This window comes from Thalassophryne amazonica, chromosome 13, assembly GCF_902500255.1.
Source record: "Thalassophryne amazonica chromosome 13, fThaAma1.1, whole genome shotgun sequence".
Classification (NCBI taxonomy): Eukaryota; Metazoa; Chordata; class Actinopteri; order Batrachoidiformes; family Batrachoididae; genus Thalassophryne; species Thalassophryne amazonica.
Window position 1 is genome coordinate 8,906,865 of NC_047115.1, and position 24,352 is coordinate 8,931,216.

Below are 24,352 nucleotides of genomic sequence, written 5' to 3' on the forward strand. Positions count from 1 at the left end.
TTTGTTTCCCTTTACATTTTTGGCTATGGGGATTCAGGCTTCCTTGCCTTCTCTCTAAGGAAAATGTATTATTCTCTATTTCACAAAAAATTATTATTCCCAAACTTGTTAGCCTGCACTAGCAACCAATAGACAGTGACAGCTTCTTCTTTTCTTCTTCTTCTTCTGGCTGCACTGCAAAATGCAAAAGTTGGAGTAAGCATGTTCCTGTTAGGCTGTATCAATGTGTGCAAAATACAATCCGCCATGAGGGGGCGCACTCCCATATAGCTAAGACTATGAAAATAAATTAGGGGTCAACCAATATGGATTTTTAAGGGCTGATACCGATTATCGACAAGCTTTGGAAGCCAATACCGATAATTGAGGCCGATATTTGCTGCAGTAAAAAGTGTCAAAAAGGTGTCAAAATTTAGTATAACACACTCAACATAAACTTTCTTTAAAATGTATTAGAGCATACGTTAAATTCACAGAACTTTTCAACGTGACTTTCACACAAAAAGTGCAAGGAGCTACAAATAACATTATTATGAAGTTGAATAAATAAATCAATACAGCCGACACATCTCCAGTCTGCACACTGCTATCTTCTGTGAGACAGCAGACTTCAGCACTAACAGGCTGAACGTCTCTAACAAATCAAGGCATGCTGTGGGAGGGACTTTGTTACAAACCAGAAAGCAGTGATTCATATTTTAAGAGAGTGACAGGAGCTAACAGCCAATCAGTGCCTGACGTCAGGGGCCATTAGCTCCAACTGAAGGACAGAATAAATCAAAGTAATTCAAGATTTGTAATGTTTTGTAATCTACTGTAAAAGAAACAGCTTGTGGCAGTTTAACTTAAATATGATGCATATTTCATATTTCTGTTATATTTCATGTCATTTTATGTTATGCGAAGGTCATAAATACCGTTGAAAAGGTTAAAAACACATTGATAGATGTCGCATTTGCGCTATTCTTCAAAAATGAAAGTTTTTTCAACATTTTTTGAGTGGGATTGCATTACTTTTTTTAAACAATATAATCCCTTTAAGATTTATCTTATTTGAACAAGAGCTGAACCTGGACTGATTTGATTGTCAAACCTGCTCTTTTAAGGATGAAACCTGGATGAAAAACTTTCTGAATCAGTTTGTCCACACTTTCCCGTTTCACTAAGGCTATGTGGCATATTCCATTTATGCTAATAAACCCCAATAAATACTACACACTGTAGCATTCAAGTAAAAGTATGGTGTCACAAATTAGCAATTAGTGTTAACATATGCAGTATCTGATATTAATGATTACAATGAACTGTTGTTAGTATGACTGCATATGCTAAAGGCAAAGGTGCTAATGGAAACTACGATTAGGATTTTCTTTAACACTAGAACTCTTTGTGAACTTAATTAATGGTAAATGCCCACCAGGGGGAGATACTGCTCTGTTTCAAGAACATTGAGTACAGGCTGGTGTTGGACATGACCACAAACCTGACTCCAATTATTTTTTTTCTTCTTCTTCTGGCTGCACTGCAAAATGGAAACGGTGGAGTAAGTATGTCGCTGTCAGCCTCCTGTGTAAACATGGTGGTGCAACATGGCCGCCTCCACAAGATGAGCCCACTCCCAAATGGATATGAAAAGCTCATGCTAAGATTATGAATTCAATGTTGCAGCTAATTATACACTAATGAGCAGATGGTTCTGAATGCTCCATTCCCCTTGTGCTAATAAACACCCTTAAATCCTGCACACTGTAGCTTTAAAGTAGGTGATTCATAGAAATACACATACAAGTGCAACCTGGAGTTTTGTGGATTTCACCCTTTTTTTCAATCAGGCTCATCATGTTGTACAGAATGATGGTTTCTCAGTGTGCATCTTCATGTGGGACTCCAGAAAGTCATGCTGTACAATCTGTATGTTCGCTACAAACCCTAAACAAAAGCACATTGAGTCAAAGGAACCTTCTTAATCCAGATTACATGAGTGACAGCTGCTTCAGAAACATAATTTGTTCTGAGTGGAGATCAAAAAGCATCCAAAGAGCATTAAAAACCATATTTACAGCACTGTGTGTGTGTGTGTGTGTGTGTGTGTGTGTGTGTGTGTGTGTGTGTGTGTGTGTGTGTGTGTGTGTGTGTGTGTGTGTGTGGTGTGTGTGTGTGTGTGTGTGTGTGTGTGTGTGTGTGTGTGTGTGTGTGTGTGCTAATGTATGGTTGTGTTGACCAGGTAGGCACCAGGAATAGAATCGCCACAAGGAAGATGACTGCATCCCGCTGAGAATGCTGGGTAGTTTGCAATTCTGCCACAGGCCTCCACAGGTACAAAGACACACACACAGACACGCACAGTTGAGGCAGTAACTGAGTGGATTTGGCAGCATCTGAATGGACCGACTCTGCAGGCAGCATCCAAACGCTGCTGCTTCTGAAGCTGCGAGAGCAGCTGCTTTAGTCTGATCCATCACACGAACAACCCCGCTGTCTGTCCCCGTCTCTGGATGCCGCTGCTACATCGCCTGTTTCTTGCAGGGACAACAATCAACAACGAGCTCCTGAGCTGAAAACAAATTTACTCAAACCTCCAGCAGTCATACTGTGCTCAGAGAGGCATGTCAAAATCAAGACAGGGCCAAAGAGGCACTATTCCTCCTCAGGCAGGATGAGTGATCCTCTCTCCTCAAAGTACTGCTACCACCACATCGTGAATGAATGAATGAATGAATTTATTTGGCACACAGTTCAACAATAACAAAAAAAAAAAACTCATAACAAAGCAACTCTACAGTGATCCCGTGTGGCCGAAAGGGTGAGGGCAGAAGCAAAGCTTATAAATACCCACCCCGTATACTATAAAATTAGAAATACATACACGTATATACATGCATGCACACATAAACACAATTTCATAAATATATATATATATATATATATATATATATATATAGATACCTACATGTACACACACCCAAAACTCATACACCCAAAACTCAATTTATAAAATACAACCAGACAAACACTGGCGCACAACATACAATCCCGAAAGCAGTAACAAATCAATAAACCTAAGTCTCTTCAAAATACAGCAAGCAATTTTATTATTCTTGTAATGCTTTTTAAAGCCTACCAAAGTACCAAGTATTGTCAGGAAAGTTATTCCAGATGTTAACACCTCTAACAGAAACACAATGACTTTTTGCAGTAGTGTGGATCCTTAATTTGTCATAAAATAAAATTCCTCTCAAATTATAACTGGAGTTCCTCAGTTTAAACAGATCCTGGACACAGCAGCAGTTTATTTTTAATTTTATACATAATTTGTATTGTGATATAATCAACCAAGTCCCAAAATTTTAGAGTATGTAAACAAGCAAACAATGGATTCATTGGCTCACAATATGATTTGTTACAGATGATTCTTATAGCTTTCTTTTGCAACAAAAATACTGGATTAGTATTAGTTTTATGTATTTCCCCAACCCTCAAAACAGTAGGTCATAAATGGAAGGAGAAATGAATGAACGAGTGTTGGGAGATGAAATCTTGTGCTTTATGCAAAATTTCAATGGCTTTTGACATTTTAGATTTAACAAAATTAATGTTTTCCAGCTCAGTTTATCATCAAAAACAACACCAAGAAGTTTTGTATCAGTTATGATTTCAGTTTCAATATCTTCAGAGAGGATGAGGGTGGCTCAACTGCCCAACCACATGAGACACTGTATGCATTCACTCATTCATTTTCGAAACCCACTTATTACTCTAATTAAGGGTCACGGGGGGCTGGAGCCTATTCCAGCTACACGGGAAGAACATGCAAACTCCACACAGAAAGAACCAGGTGGGACGCGATCCCACAACCTTCTTGCTGTGAGGCAACAGTACTAACCACTAAACCACAGCAACCCCCACCCCCTTCTGATCATAGCCCCGCCCCTACAGGAAAAGATAAAAATAATCCTCCATAATTTACACCCAGCGTTCTTTTGTAGAACATATCAGCCTGAATCACAAACACAATAAAAGATCCTCAAGCTCAAACTGTCTTCTTTTTTGATGACAGTTGACATGACCAAAATGACAGTCCTCACAGGGACAGAGAACAAGAGAGGCGGTGCAGCGTGAGCGTATTAGAGAGCGATGGAGACACAGAGCTGCTGATGTGAATCATGCAAAATTTATTGAAGCAATAAAAGTGTTGAGCGGAGGCGTCGATGGCAGAGGAGCATTACACGCCGAAGGATGTAGCAAAAGATAACAAGTACGAGATGAGACAATGCAAACGGAAGCTTCTCCTGGGAGACGAGTCGGAGGGCAGGAAGGTAACGGGCCGTGTGATCAGGGTGCTGCTGACAGGACTCAGAGATGCGTAATATTTTATGAAACAATAAAGTCACGTCGGGAGCATCACTTACATTTAAATCCACACAAAAAGTCAACTATGACTTGAAGTAGTCACTGCTTTGGGGCGTGACCAAAAGAAGGAAAATACAATCAGTCAAAAGTTGCTTCTTTCATTGACTTTCGCAAAAAAAAAAAAAAAAATTAACAGTAATTTTGGTGTCAACCTTCACTGTCACACCAAGTTTGATAGAAATACTGGTTCAAAATGCTGCTGCCAGACTTCTGACACAAAGGAGAAGCTTTGACCACATTACGCCGGTTCTGGCGTCCCTTCACTGGCTTCCGGTCTCTTTGAGATTGGATTTTAAAGTTTTATTATTGGCCTATAAAATTGTTCACGTACTGGCACCCCCTACCTGGCCAGCCCGGTTGAGCCCTATGTACCGACTTGGGCCCTGCATTCACAGGGTGCGGGCCGACTGTGAGTCCCTACGCTGAATAAGAAGTCAGCGGGTTACAGAGCCTTTTCCCACCGCGTCCCAGCTCTGTGGAATGATCTGTGGCCATCCCAGGGTGATAGCTATAGCCAGGTCAGGGTAAATGAAGAATTACACAGGGGTCAAAATAAAAAAAACTGGTCCAATCATATTGAAACAGATGCCACATTATCTGTCCAATCAAGAATCCAAAAAGGTATACAACCCCTGGCAAAAATTATGGAATCACCGGCCTCGGAGGATGTTCATTCAGTTGTTTAATTTTGTAGAAAAAAAGCAGATCACAGACATGACACAAAACTAAAGTCATTTCAAATGGCAACTTTCTGGCTTTAAGAAACACTATAAGAAATCAGGAAAAAAAATTGTGGCAGTCAGTAACGGTTACTTTTTTAGACCAAGCAGAGGGAAAAAAATATGGAATCACTCAATTCTGAGGAAAAAATTATGGAATCATGAAAAACAAAAGAACGTCCAGCACATCACTAGTATTTTGTTGCACCACCTCTGGCTTTTATAACAGCTTGCAGTCTCTGAGGCATGGACTTAATGAGTGACAAACAGTACTCTTCATCAGTACTCTTCATCAATCTGGCTCCAACTTTCTCTGATTGCTGTTGCCAGATCAGTTTTGCAGGTTGGAGCCTTGTCATGGACCATTTTCTTCAACTTCCACCAAAGATTTTCAATTGGATTAAGATCCGGACTATTTGCAGGCCATGACATTGACCATACGTGTCTTTTTGCAAGGAATGTTTTCACAGTTTTTGCTCTATGGCAAGATGCATTATCATCTTGAAAAATGATTTCATCATCCCCAAACATCCTTTCAATTGATGGGATAAGAAAAGTGTCCAAAATATCAACGTAAACTTGTGCATTTATTGATGATGTAATGACAGCCATCTCCCCAGTGCCTTTACCTGACATGCAGCCCCATATCATCAATGACTGTGGAAATTTACATGTTCTCTTCAGGCAGTCATCTTTATAAATCTCATTGGAACGGCACCAAACAAAAGTTCCAGCATCATCACCTTGCCCAATGCAGATTCAAGATTCATCACTGAATATGACTTTCATCCAGTCATCCACATCCACGATTGCTTTTCCTTAGCCCATTGTAACCTTGTTTTTTTCTGTTTAGGTGTTAATGATGGCTTTCGTTTAGCTTTTCTGTATGTAAATCCCATTTCCTTTAGGCGGTTTCTTACAGTTCGGTCACAGACGTTGACTCCAGTTTCCTCCCATTCGTTCCTCATTTGTTTTGTTGTGCATTTTCGATTTTTGAGACATATTGCTTTAAGTTTTCTGTCTTGACGCTTTGATGTCTTCCTTGGTCTACCAGTATGTTTGCCTTTAACAACCTTCCCATGTTGTTTGTATTTGGTCCAGAGTTTAGACACAGCTGACTGTGAACAACCAACATCTTTTGCAACATTGCGTGATGATTTACCCTCTTTTAAGAGTTTGATAATCCTCTCCTTTGTTTCAATTGACATCTCTCGTGTTGGAGCCATGATTCATGTCAGTCCACTTGGTGCAACAGCTCTCCAAGGTGTGATCACTCCTTTTTAGATGTAGACTAACAAGCAGATCTGATTTGATGCAGGTGTTAGTTTTGGGGATGAAAATTTACAGGGTGATTCCATAATTTATTCCTCAGAATTGAGTGAGTCCATATTTTTTTCCCTCTGCTTGGTCTAAAAAAGTAACCGTTACTGACTGCCACAATTTTTTTTTTCCTGATTTCTTATAGTGTTTCTTAAAGCCAGATAGTTGCCATTTGAAATAACTTTAGTTTTGTGTCATGTCTGTGATCTGCTTTTTTTGTACAAAATTAAACAACTGAATGAACATCCTCCAAGGCCGGTGATTCCATAATTTGTGCCAGGGGTTGTAGATTGGATTATTTATGACTGAATGTTCTGAAGTTATGGGGTAAAAACACCAACTGTGACGGGGTCAAAAGTTAAAGTTGCCCCAACTTTTGTACAAAGTGATTAATACTACTGGTTGAGCTAACAGGATTAACAAATGGAATAGTTTTGAACGTGCTGAATGTTTGGTGTCTAAATAAAGGTCAAACAAAGTCGTCGTCCATTGGATTCTATGACATAAGACATATTGGCCCATAACGTGATAACTGAGCATGATAGATGGTATAAACTATTCCTTTTAAAACTCGATTAACTCAATAATGTGCAATTTTAACTTTGGCCTCTGTACAAAATGAAATGGTGTTTGACATGTTTAAAACATTTTTAAAACTGTTAAAGCTGTTGAGGCCTACCTGTTAAAAGTCTCCTAATAAGCATGTTGTTCTATCATCTATAAGCAAAAGAGAACTGGTGACCAAAAAAAAGGTCATTTCCTTTAACACCATACTAATACAATTGCAATGTCACCAAGTCATCCAGAGGCATACATGTTTAACTTATGGTTCAAATTTTAACCACCCATTTTAGACAAGTTATTTAAAATTACTGTCATGTCTGAAGTTTATGAAGTGAAAATATCAGATATATGTTTTCGTTTTAAAGTAATGTGCTAATTTTTAAGGTTTTGTGAACACATGCTGTGCCAGGCAGCAATGCATTATGGGTAGCATAAGGTAATCTCAGACGTTCACGACAGGACAAATGCATTTCAGACACTCTGTTCAGGGTCCACAGATAACAGCATTAAACTCTAGTGCCTAAAACTCTCGTGAATATATTCTCTGGATTTATAGACGTTAGTGTATTTGCGTTTGTTAAATTCCACGCATCTTAAATGTAGCAGACACGGATTATCTGGAATTTTGTTTGACATTTTTTCAAGGCCGCTACTGCCATCTACTGGCCAGGAGTGTTCATGGCAGTATTAAACGTCTGCGTACATCGCTGCTCTCAAAGTGTTGGTATTGTCCATTGTCCAGGTGCTTTTTGTGTGCATATATGTTAACTTTGTATTCTAAAACTACGGTTAGAAGTAATTCCGACTCCTTATCGGTCCACATGAACGAGGTTGGCGCCATGTTTTTAGTTTTTGTGGAAGTGACGACAAGAGAATAAGGCTCCTGATTGGATAGAATTTTAATCACTACCGCCACCCAAAGGTTTGGCAGACTAATTACAACACATTTATACAGTTCAATGTGGAAGGATTTTTTTTTAAACGACGTAGTGTGGATGAAGTTTTTCCCCCAAACTGAAAGGGCAAGATATTCAGTTTTACAAATACCCGACAACGTGTGTACATGGCCTTATGTCTGTGAAAGGCACTATATAAATAAATTTACTTACTTACTAATATTGAGTGCACGTTTTACAACATCATAAAAGTTTTAAAACATGCAACTGCGATGACACTTCCAGGGCTCCGTAAAAATGCCTGTTTTTACAAATAAAAATGGAATATTTTACAAAAGCACATTTGTCTTTAAACCAACACACGACACACGTCACATTAACGTGTTGGTTTACATAATGGATTACTGAACCAATCACTGTTTAGCACTTTTACCCAGAATGCTTTGCGGTCTGTGTTTGTTACAAAACCTCAGAATTAGTGCCTTATTCAACATTAAAAGATATGTTATATTTTAAGTTTGTACAAATGACAGAATTGACATTAATGGAGTTATTCTATCAGTATTTTCAAAAAACCATAAGTTAGTATGACTTTATTTTTCAAGACCTCCGCCGGACCGGAGTGTTGAAATTGATAAGGAGCTGTTCTTATGGTTGCGTTTGGTGTACTTCTATTGTGGGAGTGTTGTTGTAAACAAGAGCTTCCAGCAGGAGCAGAATGTTGAAAGAAAAATGATGATGATTAGTAAAGAGTTGATTTCGTGGGTGCTCTCAGGATTTGTCTGTCCTGTTTCCTGCAGGGGGCAGCATGGTCAAACATTCTTGCTTATTCTTTAGGTCTTTTACCGCTTTTGAGGCTATCAAAAGCGATTGTGTTAAAAATCAATTTCAGCTCTTCGGTAACTGCAAATGTCCCATAGACAACACCGGAATTTATTGATTATCTGTAACTTCCAATACATTTTTGGGTAGTTTATCGGTTTGTCTTTATCAAAGATAACTTTTCAGTTATCTTATTATCTGTTATCGAAGTTAATTTTTTGGTTATCAGTGCCCACCACTGTGGTGACGGTACCCTGAGACTGGATTGTAAGTGGTACCAAGATCCTACTTGGCCCAGTGGACTAATATCAGGACAAGGACCTGAGAAGAGCTGCCCAACAGACAGGCATGACCTTTGACCCTGGTTTATCTTTGGTAAATTTGACCTTGCTGGGCAATTCTGGACTCCACCCCCATATAATTCAAGATTTCAAAGCTTTATTGACATATGTACAGAGGAACTGCAAAACAGAACAAAGAGTCTCAGGATGTGCACGAAAACAGAAAATCCATGTGCTGCTCTACCGGGTTCAAAGGTTAAATGAGCATCCAGCATCATGGCGGCTGTGTCTCTGAAGGTTGACGTGAGTGCACCTGACTCAGTGTCTGAGCGCGGATAAGTGAATGGTACGGTCAGTGAATGCGTGCACTTTGGACAAGGTTAGTTAATCATCTGTCAGAAGGAAGGAGGACAGACAGAACCTCGTCTCCTCTGTCTCTCCTCCATTTCCTCCTCTATTTATCCCTCCTCTCCTTCTTTGCCGCCTATCTGTCCAAGGGCAACTGTCCCTTTCTCCTGTATTAACCTTGTCTCGCTCTCCACACACAGTTCTCTCTCCTTCTCTCTGCCCCTCTCACTCGTTTGTCTGTTTGCAGCCCTCACCCGTCCTCTCTCTGGCGAGTGTGTCAATCCTCTTCCAAACCTTATGAAGGGACGACGACGTCTATCCGTCACTCAGAACACTAATCAGCCACACATCATTGCCTCCCCGCCATTTACTCCAAGGTAAATCTACTCAGTCCATTTACGGAGACAGACAGAAAGGACACGCAGAGACATGGAAACGTAAGACGGGGTGAGTTACTGTGAACCGTAAGCCAGAGAAAAAGGAGAGAGAGGAAAGACGTGCAAGGAGGTAAAGTCAGATGGACAGATGAGTGTGTGTAGTCATCAGAGACAATCTGTGTGTGAATCCATTTGAACCAGAACAGGAGAGGAAAGAGGAAAGGAAACAGAAGTCAGGAGAGGAGAGGAAAGAGGAAAGGAAACAGAAGTCAGGAAAGGAGAGGAGAGGAGAGGAGAGGTCGGGAAAAGGAAAAGAAAGCTGTTTGAAAAAGTATGCAAGACAAGGAAAGGAAAGGAAAGGAAAGGAAAACTGACATAAGGAAGGAAAGTATGTGTGAGACTAAAAGAAAGGAAATAAAAGGGGAAAGTGGGATGAGTCAGGAAAGGGAGCATGAACATAAACAAAGGAGAGATGAGGAAAGGAAAGTGGAGATGAAAATAAATAAAATGAGAGATGATAGATGAGCAATAAAAGTAAGGAAAAGAGAGATATTGAAAGGGAAATAAGTAAAGATATATGAAGCAAAAGGAATTAGACAAAGGAAAGAAAGTAAACAAGGGTGGGGAGAAGAAATGAAAAAACTGGAAAAACAAAATAAAAGAGAAAACAAAGAAGGATGAACAGAGGAGAGATGAGGGAAAGGAAAGTGAATGAGAAAATAAAAGAAAGAAGAGATTCTGAAAGGAAAGGAGACAAAATCAGCAGAGCAGAGGAGAAATGCAAAGAAATGCAAGTAAAGTTAATGAAAAGGAGAGGTGATGGATAGAATAAAAGGAATAAGGAAAAGAGAAATGGAAAATGAGAAAAGATCTGCTACAAGATAGAAGACATGTCATAAGATTTATGAAAAAAGTAGAGATAAAAAAAAACTTTGAAATTAACAGGGGTGAGGAGGAGAAACAAAAAAGGCAAAATAAATGGAAATAAAGAAAACAAAAGATGAGATGAGAAAAGAAAAGTGGAGAAAAATAAAGAAATGGACAAGAGAAAACAGGAAAATGGAAGGAAAATATCTAGGAAAAACACAAGCCATAATGTTTGGAATGGATGAGAAGTGGAAAATAGAACACGGAAGAAGATAAACTGCAAAGAAAACAAGAGGATGAGAAAGCGGGCAAAAGAAAAAAGTCAGACAGGAAGGGGAGAGAAGGTAGCAGAGAAAGTGCAGCAGCGGAGGCGAGCAAGCATCTATCAGCGGTGTGAAAACCGCCAGGCGAGTCAGGAAATGAGAGACGCACATCTGTCACAGCTCCCCCCCCACAAACTCATCACACAGGACTGTCTGTCATGGACCGTGCACGATGTGCTGATGGGACTCGACAGAAACACCAAACTTAGGATTGGTCTAAAAACCGAGAGCCCACATCAGCTGATTCCGGAATCAAATCTCTGCCGCTCTGGAAATGATGGAAAGTCGAGTGGAGACTCTGAGCCACTGATGCTGTTTCTTCAACAGCTGACACACATCAAAGGATGGACTTACAGCTTCTAAACACTGCCCCCTTCAGGCCGTTCATGTCTACTGCAGCACTGCACACTGCAGGATGTACAGCAAAAAAAAAAAAAAAACAGCATTATTGCAAAACAGCAGCAGTGGAATTTATTTCTTTTACTTCTGCCAGGGACGCAGCAGTGCGGAGCAGATGGTCATGCTGTGCTCGGGTTTCAGCATTAAGTATTTTGGTGGCCATCGCAATGTCTGACAAAATTTATCTTTGATCATTTTATCATTCTTGCCTTATGAAAAGCACAATCTCTGTTGGTTGAAGTGATCCAGATGACATTTGGTATTTTGTCCTGGCATTGTCCACATCCTGTCTTTAAAATGACGCTGAAGACATCGTCCACTTTGAACAAACTGATCACCAAACCACGTTTGGACAGAGCACATCAAAGGAAAATAAAATAATTGTACTATTGTCAGGAAAAAAAACTGAGGTTTAAAATATAAATGATATTTCTTTCTATTATTCTTCAAGTGTGAACACAAGGTACAACTTTGTAGTACATTTGTGTGTGTGTGTGTCTGTGTGTGTGTGTTACCTCACAGTAAAATCAGGCCTATTAGAGAGTCTAATTCAGTTGATCAACACTCCCATAGCTAATTGAATGCTCTAATGGGGGGGGGCTACGTGTTTTCATCTTTAGTCAATACGGACGATGACTGTGAAGAACAGGTGCCGTTGAAGCTGAGAAATATCTGCTGACACATCATTCTGACTGCATCTTGGGAGTTTGTGGGCGGAGTCTGGTGGACTTAGTGTTGCATTTGTGATGTCATCTTGCTGGTTGTTGGTCACCTTTCCCCTCCCACATCACACATCACCAAGAATAATCACAACTCAGCAAGACGATGCCACGAAATCATAAATTAAATCACCCCCCCCCCCACACTTTTTTTTTTTTTTTTTATGATTTTCAAAGAAGTGCCCTTTAAATCACTCTTAATTCTACAGCTACAACACACGTGCACATGTACTTGTGGTCACCATCATGTGAATACTGTTGAATTAATGTTATTGTGTCAGCTGTTTTGTGTATTTATTATTATTATTATTATTATTATTGTGTGTGGGGGGTGTTGTGATGTGTACAATTGTTTGTTTTTTTATGTGTATTCTGTGTTGTATTTGTGGTGATAAAACACACACTAACAAAATACTAACACCTGTGACCTTTGCACTCACCATTGCATTTTCCTCCGTTGGTGGGGTCGCCATAGTAACCGGGCATGCAGCTCTGGCAGTGTGTCCCTGCTGTTAGGTTCCCACAGTACTCACACACGCTGGTGTTCACACACCTGCTGTGACCGTTGCACTGACACGCTGGGAGGAAGCACACGCACACACACACACACACACACACGTGCACAGGTCTGTCATTTCGTCTGCAGAAAACATGCAACAACCTGCATGAACCAGAGGATGGTTGTTCAACAGGTAAATCACTAAACTACACACATTTATTATTGATTAGTACTGTGTACTAGTAGTATTTATTTGCTCTACTGTTGATACTTTGTAGAACAGGATGTTGCTAATGTTTGAGATTTCCCAGATTAGTTGCTCAGTCGACTTTACCGCTCAGTCAACTGATTCAATTTTCAAGGTCCCTATCCTTTAACATTGAATGAATATTCAAAACTTCATAACTCTGTCAAAAAAGATCAAATTTCTTTAATATTTTACAGAATTATGTAGGATGGTTTCCTTTACTGACTGGCAAATTTTAATCCCAATCTGATCCAGATTACAGATTTTGTGGCCATTTAAATTTAACATTGAAAGCCCCATTTAATGTATATTTTACATTATATCTTAATCAAACGTGCCCCAATCACTCTCATATTTGAAGGTGAGGTGCAGACTGGCACTCACTATCAGCTGACAAAGTTTGATCTGGATCTGATCCGGATTGTGGATTTTGTGGCCATTTAAATTTAACATTGAAAGCCCCATTTAATGTATATTTTACATTATATCTTAATCAAACGTGCCCCAATCACTCTCATATTTGAAGGTGAGGTGCAGACTGGCACTCACTATCACCTGACAAATTTTGATCCGGATCTAAACCGGATTGTGGATTTTGTGGACATTTTAATTTTAATCTTGAAAAGCCCGTCTGGTGTACATTTTGCTTTATATCTCAATCAAAAGTGCCTCAATCACTCTCATTTGTGACAATGAGGTGCAAACTGTCACTCTCAATTAATAGACTAAGTTTGATCCACATCTGGTCCGTATTGCAGATATTTGTTTTTCACTTTGAAAAGCCCTTTTGATCTATATTTTGTATTGTATTTCAGCCTATGAAAAGTCACTTCTAACAAGACATTGACCTTGAAAATTTTTTGCAAGGTAAAAATTTGTGGAATTGGAAACTAGCGTTGGAGGAGGTTTGCACTCTATGAGCGCGGTGCTGTTGTGTGGGCCGCTGAAGAGGAGGTACTGCTGGCCCACCACCACCAGAGGGCGCCCTGCTTGGAGTGCGGACTCCAAGCACGAGAGGGCGCCAGACCTAGAAGAAGTGACAGCTGTCATTCATCCCCTGCCCCAGCTGTCACTCGTTCATCATCATCACCACCATAAAAGCCGGACTGCAACTCCACCTCCTCACCGAGAAATCGACTACCATTCCTGAGGTAATCCTTCTCTGCAGTATTTGGATTAATCCACGTTTTGATCTCTGTTTGCAGCCGTTTATTCCTGTGGGACAGTTTTGTCGGAGTGGCGTGTTGTGGGAACCGCGACGTCTTCGCCTCCCACTCCCTCCAGATAAGTGACTGACAGGAGCTGCTTGAGTATATGATTGGAGGTGGAGGTGCTCCCTCCCATCAGTGTTGGACTGTGTATTACTGAGTGTGCGGACTCACACTCACACATCCTGTTTTTGCTTTCTGCCAGCAGTGCCAGGGTCGACAGCCGGGAACAGAGGCCACCTGGGGACTCGGGACTTGGCGGCTCCGGTGTTCTTCAGACCGTTGGTGGTGGAAGCCGTGTGGAGTACGGCTTCTCTCTCGTCGGGGGGGTCTCCTATCTTCGAGCCAACCACACGTCACCTGGTGCTAATTGACTGTGCATATTTTCTGTGTCTTTTTGTTGTGTAGCGTCACAACATTAAATTGTTACCTTTTGGTTTAGTCATTGTCCGTTCATTTGCGCCCCCTGTTGTGGGTCCGTGCTACGACACCTTCACAACAGGTGCTCCAGTTTGTTTATTGTTTATTTATTTTTAAGGGGCACTAGAGCAAAGTTTTATTGTGACACTTCCTGTGAATGGGTGTTTCCTGTAGAAGGTGCTCTCACGGTGTCCGTATGGTATCAACACGATGGACTCAAAGTAAAACTGTGACTGGAAGAACCACAACAGCGAGCAAGAGGGTCCAAGCCGGCGTAGCAAAGGGCACCCAACTGTTATATGGCTGGGGGGGGCCTGGCTGCCGGTTTGTTTGTCTGTTTGTTTTCCTCCCAGGTGGCGTGCATTTGGGACTGAGTGGCTGTGTTGCTGAGGCTGTCAGGACCTCACCCTGATCACCTGCGACTCGTCAGGACTCACAGCTGAGGTGCATCTGGATGGATTGGAGCATGTTGGCATTTAAGACTGGAGTGCACAGTGTGTATTTGCCAGAGACTCGACCTTGTGACCAGACGGGTGAGATCTTCGTCTTGGGAGCCATCTCATCAGCAGCGGATGCTGAGAAACGTCCAGGTTTGATGCACGGTCTGTGAAAGAGGAGGGGGTGAGGTCTCACGCTCGTCAGCACACTTCCTGAGGTACGTTGGATTTTGTGACTAACATTTATACAGTCAGTAAATGTGGTGTCCCTCACACCTTATTGTATTGAGCTGTTTGTTAGTCATGTATCAGCTTCCACTGCGGTGGAGTTTTGTGAACGGGATGTTCCATGCCTGCAGGTTGGAAGCTGATCAGTAATCAAGCCAGGAAGTGTTTGCTGTTTGTACACCTTTAAGTGTTCTGTGTGTAGAGTGTGGACTCACATAATGGTTCCTTCTTTCACAGACTCGGTTGTTGCGGCCACCTGGGGGGTGTCGGCGGGGTCCTTGGGTCCGAAACAGCTTCTGGCTCCGGACCGTTAGCGCTGCTGGGAGCGCACCACGCCAGGCCGCATCTTTTTGTATTATCACTGTTATGTATTAAATTCAGTTAGCCTTTGTACCGTGCTCTGCTTATTTCATACTGGGTCCTTCAAACGCTGGTCGGTTCTCCGAGCTGCGTCCGACACATAACACCAACAGCACACAACAAGACAACAAGATAGACTCGAGATGTCTCCGCCAACATCACAAGCTTCATGTGTGTGCAGAGCGTGATAACGTACAATCTGAATACGAGACGGAAATAAAAACAAAAGGTGGACTAAACCATAGATTCCGAGTGGGTTTGCAAAATGCAGAGGAGTCAGGAAAACGTGAAACCTTTCTTTTTAATGCCAAGATACAACATGGCTAATATAGAAGATTTTTGGGGGAAAAAAAATTCTTCAGAAATTTAGTGAAAATGTTGGACCTCATCCACAACAGGGGCCAACACTCACTCACTCACTCATCTTCAACTGCTTACGCCAATTAAAGGTCACAGGGGGAGCAACACATCGTCCAGCACATTTATTAGGGACTAGACAGGGACTAGAAGGAGAGAGCATATCTCACCCATATTTGGCCTCTCTTCATTGGCTTCCTGTTAATTCTAGAATAGAATTTAAAATTCTTCTTCTTACTTATAAGGTTTTGAATAATCAGGTCCCATCTTATCTTAGGGACCTCATAGTACCATATCACCCCAATAGAGCGCTTCGCTCTCAGACTGCAGGCTTACTTGTAGTTCCTAGGGTTTGTAAGAGTAGAATGGGAGGCAGAGCCTTCAGCTTTCAGGCTCCTCTCCTGTGGAACCAGCTCCCAATTCGGATCAGGGAGACAGACACCCTCTCTACTTTTAAGATTAGGCTTAAAACTTTCCTTTTTGCTAAAGCTTATAGTTAGGGCTGGATCAGATGACCCTGAACCATCCCTTAGTTATGCTGCTATAGACTTAGACTGCTGGGGGGTTCCCATGATGCACTGAGTGTTTCTTTCTCTTTTTGCTCTGTATGCACCACTCTGCATTTAATCATTAGTGATTGATCTCTGCTCCCCTCCACAGCATGTCTTTTTCCTGGTTCTCTCCCTCAGCCCCAACCAGTCCCAGCAGAAGACTGCCCCTCCCTGAGCCTGGTTCTGCTGGAGGTTTATTCCTGTTAAAAGGGAGTTTTTCCTTCCCACTGTTGCCAAGTGCTTGCTCACAGGGGACCGTTTTGACCGTTGGGGTTTTTCTGTAATTATTGTATGGCCTTGCCTTACAATATAAAGCGCCTTGGGGCAACTGTTTGTTGTGATTTGGCGCTATATAAATAAAATTGATTTGATTTGATTTATTTGTAGGGGCGGAGCCAGGAAAAGCTAACCCTAGCCTAGAACCACCCAGTATGTGAGACTGGTTACAAAGTATTATTTTGATTGTAACCACCAGAGGGCACTGCAGCCTACAGGAAATAGTGACCCAGTTCCAAAATAGTTCTCTTTTTTAACAATAAATACAAGCAATCGTCAATTTCTCGTTGATGTTATATGATATTCATTCATTCTTACTGTTTCAACAGACAAATTAATCTTCACTGCCAAGTCGACCATGCTTTTGCAACTAGTAGGTTTAAACCAGGGGTGTGCAACTTTTTGCAGAAAGGGCCAAGAGGGTGCAGGTTTTCTTTGCATCCACTGATTCCACCAGCTGATTTCACTGATTAACTGATTCCATCTGCTCAAATTGATATTAATCAGTGAAATCAGCTGTTGGAATCAATCAATCAATTTTTTTTATATAGCGCCAAATCACAACAAACAGTTGCCCCAAGGCGCTCTATATTGTAAGGCAGGCCATACAATAATTATGTAAAACCCCAACGGTCAAAACGACCCCCTGTGAGCAAGCACTTGGCTACAGTGGGAAGGAAAAACTCCCTTTTAACAGGAAGAAACCTCCAGCAGAACCAGGCTCAGGGAGGGGCAGTCTTCTGCTGGGACTGGTTGGGGCTGAGGGGAGAGAACCAGGAAAAAGACATGCTGTGGAGGGGAGCAGAGATCGATCACTAATGATTAAATGCAGAGTGGTGCATACAGAGCAAAAAGAGAAAGAAACAATGCATCATGGGAACCCCCCAGCAGTCTACGTCTATAGCAGCATAACTAAGGGATGGTTCAGGGTCACCTGAACCAGCCCTAACCCTAAACCTGAATCAGTGGATGCAAAGAAAACTGTTATGTGTCGGACGCGGGCGGAGGACCGGCCAGCGTTTGAAGGACCCAGTATAAAATAAGCAGAGCACGGTTCAAAGGATAACAGAATTTAATAACATAACAGTGAGTGCTGAATTACAAACAAATAAGTGCGCGGTCTGGCGAGGTGGAAAGACGGTGCGCTCCCAGCAGCACAAACGGTCCGGAGCCAGAACAGTTCGGACCCATGGACCCCGCCGACACCCCCCAGGTGGCCGCGACCAACCGAGTCTGCGAAAGAAGAAACCATCATGTGAGTCCACCACTCCACACACAGAGAGACCACTCAAAGGTGTACATAAACAGCAAACACTTCCTGGCTTAATTACCAATCAGCTTCCCACCCTGCAGGCACGGAACACCCAGTTCAATTCTCCACTGCAGTGGAAGCTGATTAAACGACTAACATAACAGCTCAATATAATAAGGTGTGAGGGACACCACATCTACTGACTGTACTCATGTTAGTCACAAAACCTAAAGTACCTCAGGAAGTGTGCTGACAAGCGTGAGACCTCACCCCCTCCTCTTTCACAGACCATGGCATCAAACCTGGTACGGTCTCTGCATCCATGATGATGAGATGGCTCTCTAGACGACGATCTCACCCGTCTGGTCACAAGGTCGAGTCTCTGGCAAATACACACTGTGTACTCCAGACTTAAATGCAACCATGCCCCAATCCATAAAGATGCACCACAGCTGTGAGTCCTGACGAGCTGCACATGACAAGCTTCAGGTGTTCAGGGTGAGGTCCTAATAACTCAGCCACACAGCCACTCAGTCCTGAATGCATGCCACCTGGAAGGAAAAACAAAAGACAGAGAACAGAAGACAGAAACAAAAGGCAGCCAGGCACCCCAGCCATACAACAAAAACATGCACCCTCTTGGCCCTTTCTGGAACAAGTTGCGCACCCCTGGTTTAAATGATGATGCAGGCGCTCTGAGCCAATCAGTGCATGATGATCAGGTTTAGAAATCGGTGGCAGACCCTAATTTGAGAAGGCAAGACTGACCCTAACCTGGAAACAGATACATTTCAATTACTGTGTGGATCCATATGTTTTTGTCAGGATGGGGCGGTCTTTGATGGCCTTGAGGACTAACCCTTACTGTTCTACCTTCTGCTGGATTTTTTTTTTTCTTTATTATTATTTAAGTGATACATAAATGCGCATGCTTGTCTCTTACTGTTATTACCACGACCCATCATCCTGAAGAAGAACTGATGCACTGTTTTGTCCCATCGACTGAATGCCAGAATGAGGATTCTGCTTCAGTATTCACTTCTCCCACGTCCCTTGAACTCCTCACCGGTCGTGTAACCGCTCACACCTGCACCACATTAATAATCACTGACGTTTTAAATCATCTGCTTTTCTGGAGCTTCTTTGTCAACCGGACAGCTTGTTTTTGAAGTTTGGTTTAATTCTGTGTGAATTTTGAAATTCTTTGGGTTTCCAGTATGATTTTTTTTTAATGTGATTTAAAAAAATGAATTAGTAAATTTGGTTCTCACTTTTTGTGTGTTATGCTCTTGTATTCTTTCCAGGTCCTTTTTAAAAATCCTAATTAGCTGTGAACTCACCAGGGCACTGGATGAAGGCCCAGCTGTAACCTCTGTCTGCTGAGCAGAGACTCTGGTCCAGGACCATGTCCATGTCTCTCAGCCTGTGTCTCTGACGGTCCCTGGATCCAGTCTTGGGGTTGTTCAGCTTCAGGGGCCCTCGGTAGGAGCCCTCCATGCAGACGCCCCTCCCAGTGTTGCTGGGGTCACCACACCAACCGCACTCGGCCCTCTCCAGGCAGTCCCTGCACGTCCTCAGACCAGAGCAGTTCTGGGCTGAAGGTTGGACAAGAGAGAGGAAGGAATGTTTGACTCAAAAAGTTAATTATGGTCACAACCTGGTGAACAGTTTAGGAACAACCTGTACTAGAAAATGACATTTTCACTTAAAATGCAACACGTCCTGCTCGTCACATCACCTCACAACTTCCTGAATGTCCTTCATAATAAAAGCATTTTTAATGGCACAGGATTTTGTTGTGAAAGGTAGAAATGCTTCTTAAATTGCTTTAAAATTACTAATCATCCTTGTTGGACAAACTTTTGCAATGTCCACTGTTGTGATTTGTCAAAGTTGCAAATGTTTTGTCTGTCCAAATGTCCCCCATGTATTTTGGGGGATGGAAGGGGTGGAGTTTATGTAATCACATGTCTTCACAAAAGTACAAATAAGTCACACTTATGAGAAAATGACTCACCATGGAAAAATCCGTGAAACAAAAATGCATCATTATCGGGCATCATATATGCAAAATTCTGATGGTAAATGTCCAGGAATATTCCATCAATTTAAAAAAGGAAACCAGCAAAGATTTTTAAAAATTTTCATGTTTGGTCTAAAATAAACTATGACAGCACTTCAAAAAATATGTTAAAGACAAAGACATACCTTTTTTATTAGTGCTGTCAGACAATAAAAAAGTAATCTATATGAATTGCATGTACGATTTTTTAACGCATCATGAAGCATAGAGTGTAAAAAAATGTGAGGCTCTCAGAAAGACAAAAACAAAAAAAATTCACTTGTGGAAAAAGACATTTTATTGGATAAAAATAAACTGTAACCTACTGACTTTCCATAAATGACAGACTGTAAATACGTTGAGTCTTTGCTGCACTACAAAGTGTAAAATTAGAGCAGTGTTTCCCAATCCAGGGCCTCGGGACCCAAAGTACTGCACATTTTCCATTTCTCCTTGAACTAACCTCAGATCAGCTCAGTCAGGTGTGGTCAGCTAATCAGTTTTTTTATTAGGGACATTGTAATGTCTTGAATGCCAAATAAAGTAAATAAATTAATTTAAAAAACTTGCAAAAAAGGACTGGCTTATTCAATAAATTTTAGAAAAACCAACCAGTTTCTTGAACCACTATGACAGAAACGTAGCCAGTGCGATGCAAAAAATACCCCAAATCCCGATGCATCAGAGATGACGCGATCGCTGTTTGTGTTCTGAATGATTTTAAAGTGCATGTGAACATTCTGTTGGTGCAACAAATAATTGTTAACTTTTTTTTAAGTCTAACATGAAAAAAAAACATTTTATTTTGAAAACTACTTCATAAACAAAACCATAATTTTGTTGAAACAGTTCTTTGCTCTGCTGTATTAAAATTCCTGTACTTCTCCAGCCAAGACATCCATCCATTTTCTATACCTGCTTAACTCCAATTAAGGGTCATGGGGGGGGAGCTGGAGCCTATCCCAGCAGTCATAGGGCACGAGGCAGGGTACACCCTGTACAGGACACTAGTCTGTCACAGGACCAGCCAAGACAGTACCCATCTCAACCTAGGTGGACTGGGACAGTGCAGATGAAGTGTTTTGTCCAAGGACACAGACAAGTGGCATGACCGGAATTGAACCCACTGGAAGCCCAACTCCCATCATCTACGTATACTTGTACAACAACCAATAAATAAAAGCACAACCATCTTCAAAAGAGCAACAGTGCAAGAGGCACAGTTTTATGAAGCTCTTTTGGTGGGGGGTTGGCTAAATTGCAAAGTACCCAAGACAACCTGAGATCACTGATTAGCATCCAAGTACTTGTAGGTCAGCCACACAGTTAGACAGGAAGCACTAGGACCTTAAAGACTTCTCGTGCACTTTTGGATCTTTTTGTTAATGAATGTCATCTTTTTCTTTCTCATGCATTGACAAAGTGGTTGTACCAGTGAAAAAATGCTTTACCTGTGCAAAAGTGACACTTTTTTTATGAGACGACATTCAGAAACTGTCAAAAGAAGCAGAAATCTCCACCTGGTGGTGGGAGGTGACAGGAATAGCAAATCCAGACCTTCTCCACAGAACCCAGCCTTCCGAAGTTGGCATCACAGCCCGTCTTTAAAGCTTGTCACTTGTTTCTCTGCGGCACGATCAACCTCTGCACTTGTTGCCAGCATGATAAATTTGAGTCTCCAAAGCTCTTGCACACAAAGGAACGTGTAGCGCTGCGGCTCGCTCGCCGTGTATGCAGGAAACAAAGCGGTGGAGAGGAATTATCTGAGGTGTTGTTTCTTTGTACCTGGTGTGATGACTCAGAAGCAGCGTCAAATGGAATTTGCATTTTCACCACAAGTTGTTTCTGCTTGGAACAGCAGCTACAGATGTTCAGTCTGGCTGTCTTTGTGTCCCTCTGGCTCTGTTTGGAATCCAGCTCTTGTCCTCCTTTTTTGTCTGTTTCTCTGCTGCATTATTCAGCTGCAGCTACGGTGGGTTGTTTCTTCATCTCCTCACTTTATAATTACAAACTTCTCTCTTTTTCTCTCATGTCTGTGCCACATTTCATCCTTCCACTCTGACTCTTTGTTCCTTCACCAAGAGTCATGTGATTCCCCCCACCGCTAGTCTGTTTGTTAGCCGGGTAGCTAAATATACAAACTTACAACAGCAAAGTTCATCAATGTAATAAAATCACCAGAAGCCTGCCGTTACCTGATAAACATTAACAAAAGATTTAATTTGCTTGCAACCAATCTCAAACTGGTTTATTTTGGCAGTAGCAACATGCTAGCTTAGTTCATACAGCAGCTAACTAGAAAATATGTTCTTACATAAAGGAAGCCTGTTTGTAGTATGAAGTATCATCTTCCAATTTGACTGCAAAATACATTTGACCTGTTTTTTAAACTGTTCATGCACTGATTTTGACTGAATTTTATGAGAATAAATGAGGTAACATAGCAATGACAGCCATGCCCTAAGCTAGCAGTTCACAATAGTTGGCTTTTTAACACAGTTTGTAGTCAATAGCAAATAGGTACACAAAGAGTGTACGTGTACTATTGAATATTTCCTTACAACTTGACTAGCAAATGCAATAAGCTCTTTCTAAAACTGTTTATACGAGGTCTGTTAGAGAACTATCTAACCTTTTATTTTTTTAAAAAACTATATGGATTTGAATCATGTGCGCTTGCATCAGCCAAGCTTGAACCTTCGTGCGCATACGTGAGTTTTTTCACGCCTGTCGGTTGCGTCATTCGCCTGTGGGCAGGCTTTGAGTGAGCACTGGTCCTCCCCCCTCGTCAGATTTTCATTGTCAGGAAAATGGCTGAGCGATTGGAGCAGCGCTGAATCAAATTTTTCCAGAGACTGTGAGAGACAGCCAGGTGGAAACCATTCTGAAGATTCAGACGGCTTTCGCTGAAGATACTCTGGGCGTCACACAGATTAAGGATCATTACAACCGGATTAAAGACGGCCCACAGCGGCACAGGACGCGCCGCGCTCCGAGTGGCCATCGACAGGCTGAAACGACCAGATCATTTCCAAAGTGAAGGCTGTGTTGATCCAGGACGTCGTCTGACTACCAGAGAAATTGTGGAAGAGGTGGACATCAGCACTTTTGCGGCACATTCCACTGTTACAGGAGATTTTGTAATGAAAGACATGCAGAGGAATTTGCGCGTCGGGACGGAGCCGCTCATGGCGCACAACAAAAAGCACATCCGTGTTGGAAGTCTCACAGGACAAGTTGTGACATGCCCAGCTGTTACACAATTTCTCAGATACTCACTCAACTGAAAAGCCACCGAAAGCCGTCTGAATCTTCCGAATGGTTTCCAACATGGACGTGCTTTTTGCTGTGCGCCATTAGCGGCTCCGTCCCGACGCGCAAATTCCTCCGCACGTCTTTCATTACAAAATCTCCTGTAACAGTGGAATGTGCCGCAAAAGTGCTGATGTCCACCTCTTCCACAGTTTCTCTGGTAGTCAGACGACGTCCCGGATCAACACAGCCTTCACTTTGGAAATGATCTGGTCGTTTCAGCCTGTCGATCGCCACTCGGAGCGCGGCGCGTCCTGCGCCGCTGTGGGCCATCTTTAATCCGGTTGTAATGATCCTTAATCTGTGTGACGTCCAGAGTATCTTCACCGAAAGCCGTCTGAATCTTCAGAATGGTTTCCACCTGACTTTTCCAGAGACTGTGAGAGACAATTTGATTCAGCGCTGCTCCAATCGCTCAGCCATTTTCCTGACAATGAAAATCCGACGAGGGGGGTGGACCAATACTCACTCAAAGCCTGCCCATATGCGAATGACGCAACCGACAGGCGTGAAAAAACTCACGCATGCACACGAAGGTTCAAGCTTGGCTGATGCAAGCGCACATGATTCAAATCCGTATAGTTTTTTTAAAAAAAGGTCAGATAGTTTTCTAACAGACCTCGTACATCATTATTATATGGTATGGGATTTTGCCAACTTCTGATTGGCCCATTCGCCACTTTCTGAGCTGTACCACATGCCGAGTTGGCTGCTGGTGGAGCCGAGTAGACCGCGCATGCGAAACGAGTACACCTCATGGGCAGCGTAGTGCCAGCTAATCAACCGACGCCTTCGATTGATAACGACCAATCAGATAATGCGATACAACACCGACTTTGGCTGTCAGTTTGTTAACAAGATGGCACAAGACAGGTTTGCGTCTGTTATCGACGCTGACTCAAAACGAATTTTACATGAAAAAGATGCAAAGAACACCCGCAGAAAAACACAGTCAGCAGCCAACCTGTTTCGCAAGTACGTCACTGAAAAGGGATAGAAGCGAATATAGAAGCGAACTTTGAAACTTATGACAGACGGATGCTTGACAGAGTACTCGCTCGATTTTACGCGGAAGCTAGACAGGCAAATGGCGAACTT

General features: G+C 42.0%; 1 protein-coding gene across 2 annotated transcripts in view; it reads right to left on the reverse strand.

Annotated features, from left to right (window-relative positions):
- The window catches only part of atrnl1a (attractin-like 1a), a 449,940-nt gene that overhangs the window by 273,929 nt on the left and 151,659 nt on the right, over positions 1-24,352 (reverse strand). For both annotated transcript variants that reach the window (XM_034184477.1, XM_034184476.1), the window contains 2 exons: positions 19,221-19,475; positions 12,486-12,623 (listed from right to left, as the gene is read on the reverse strand). In XM_034184477.1, the coding sequence (XP_034040368.1) occupies positions 12,486-12,623; positions 19,221-19,475 (393 nt within the window). The remainder of the gene's footprint in view (positions 1-12,485; positions 12,624-19,220; positions 19,476-24,352) is intronic.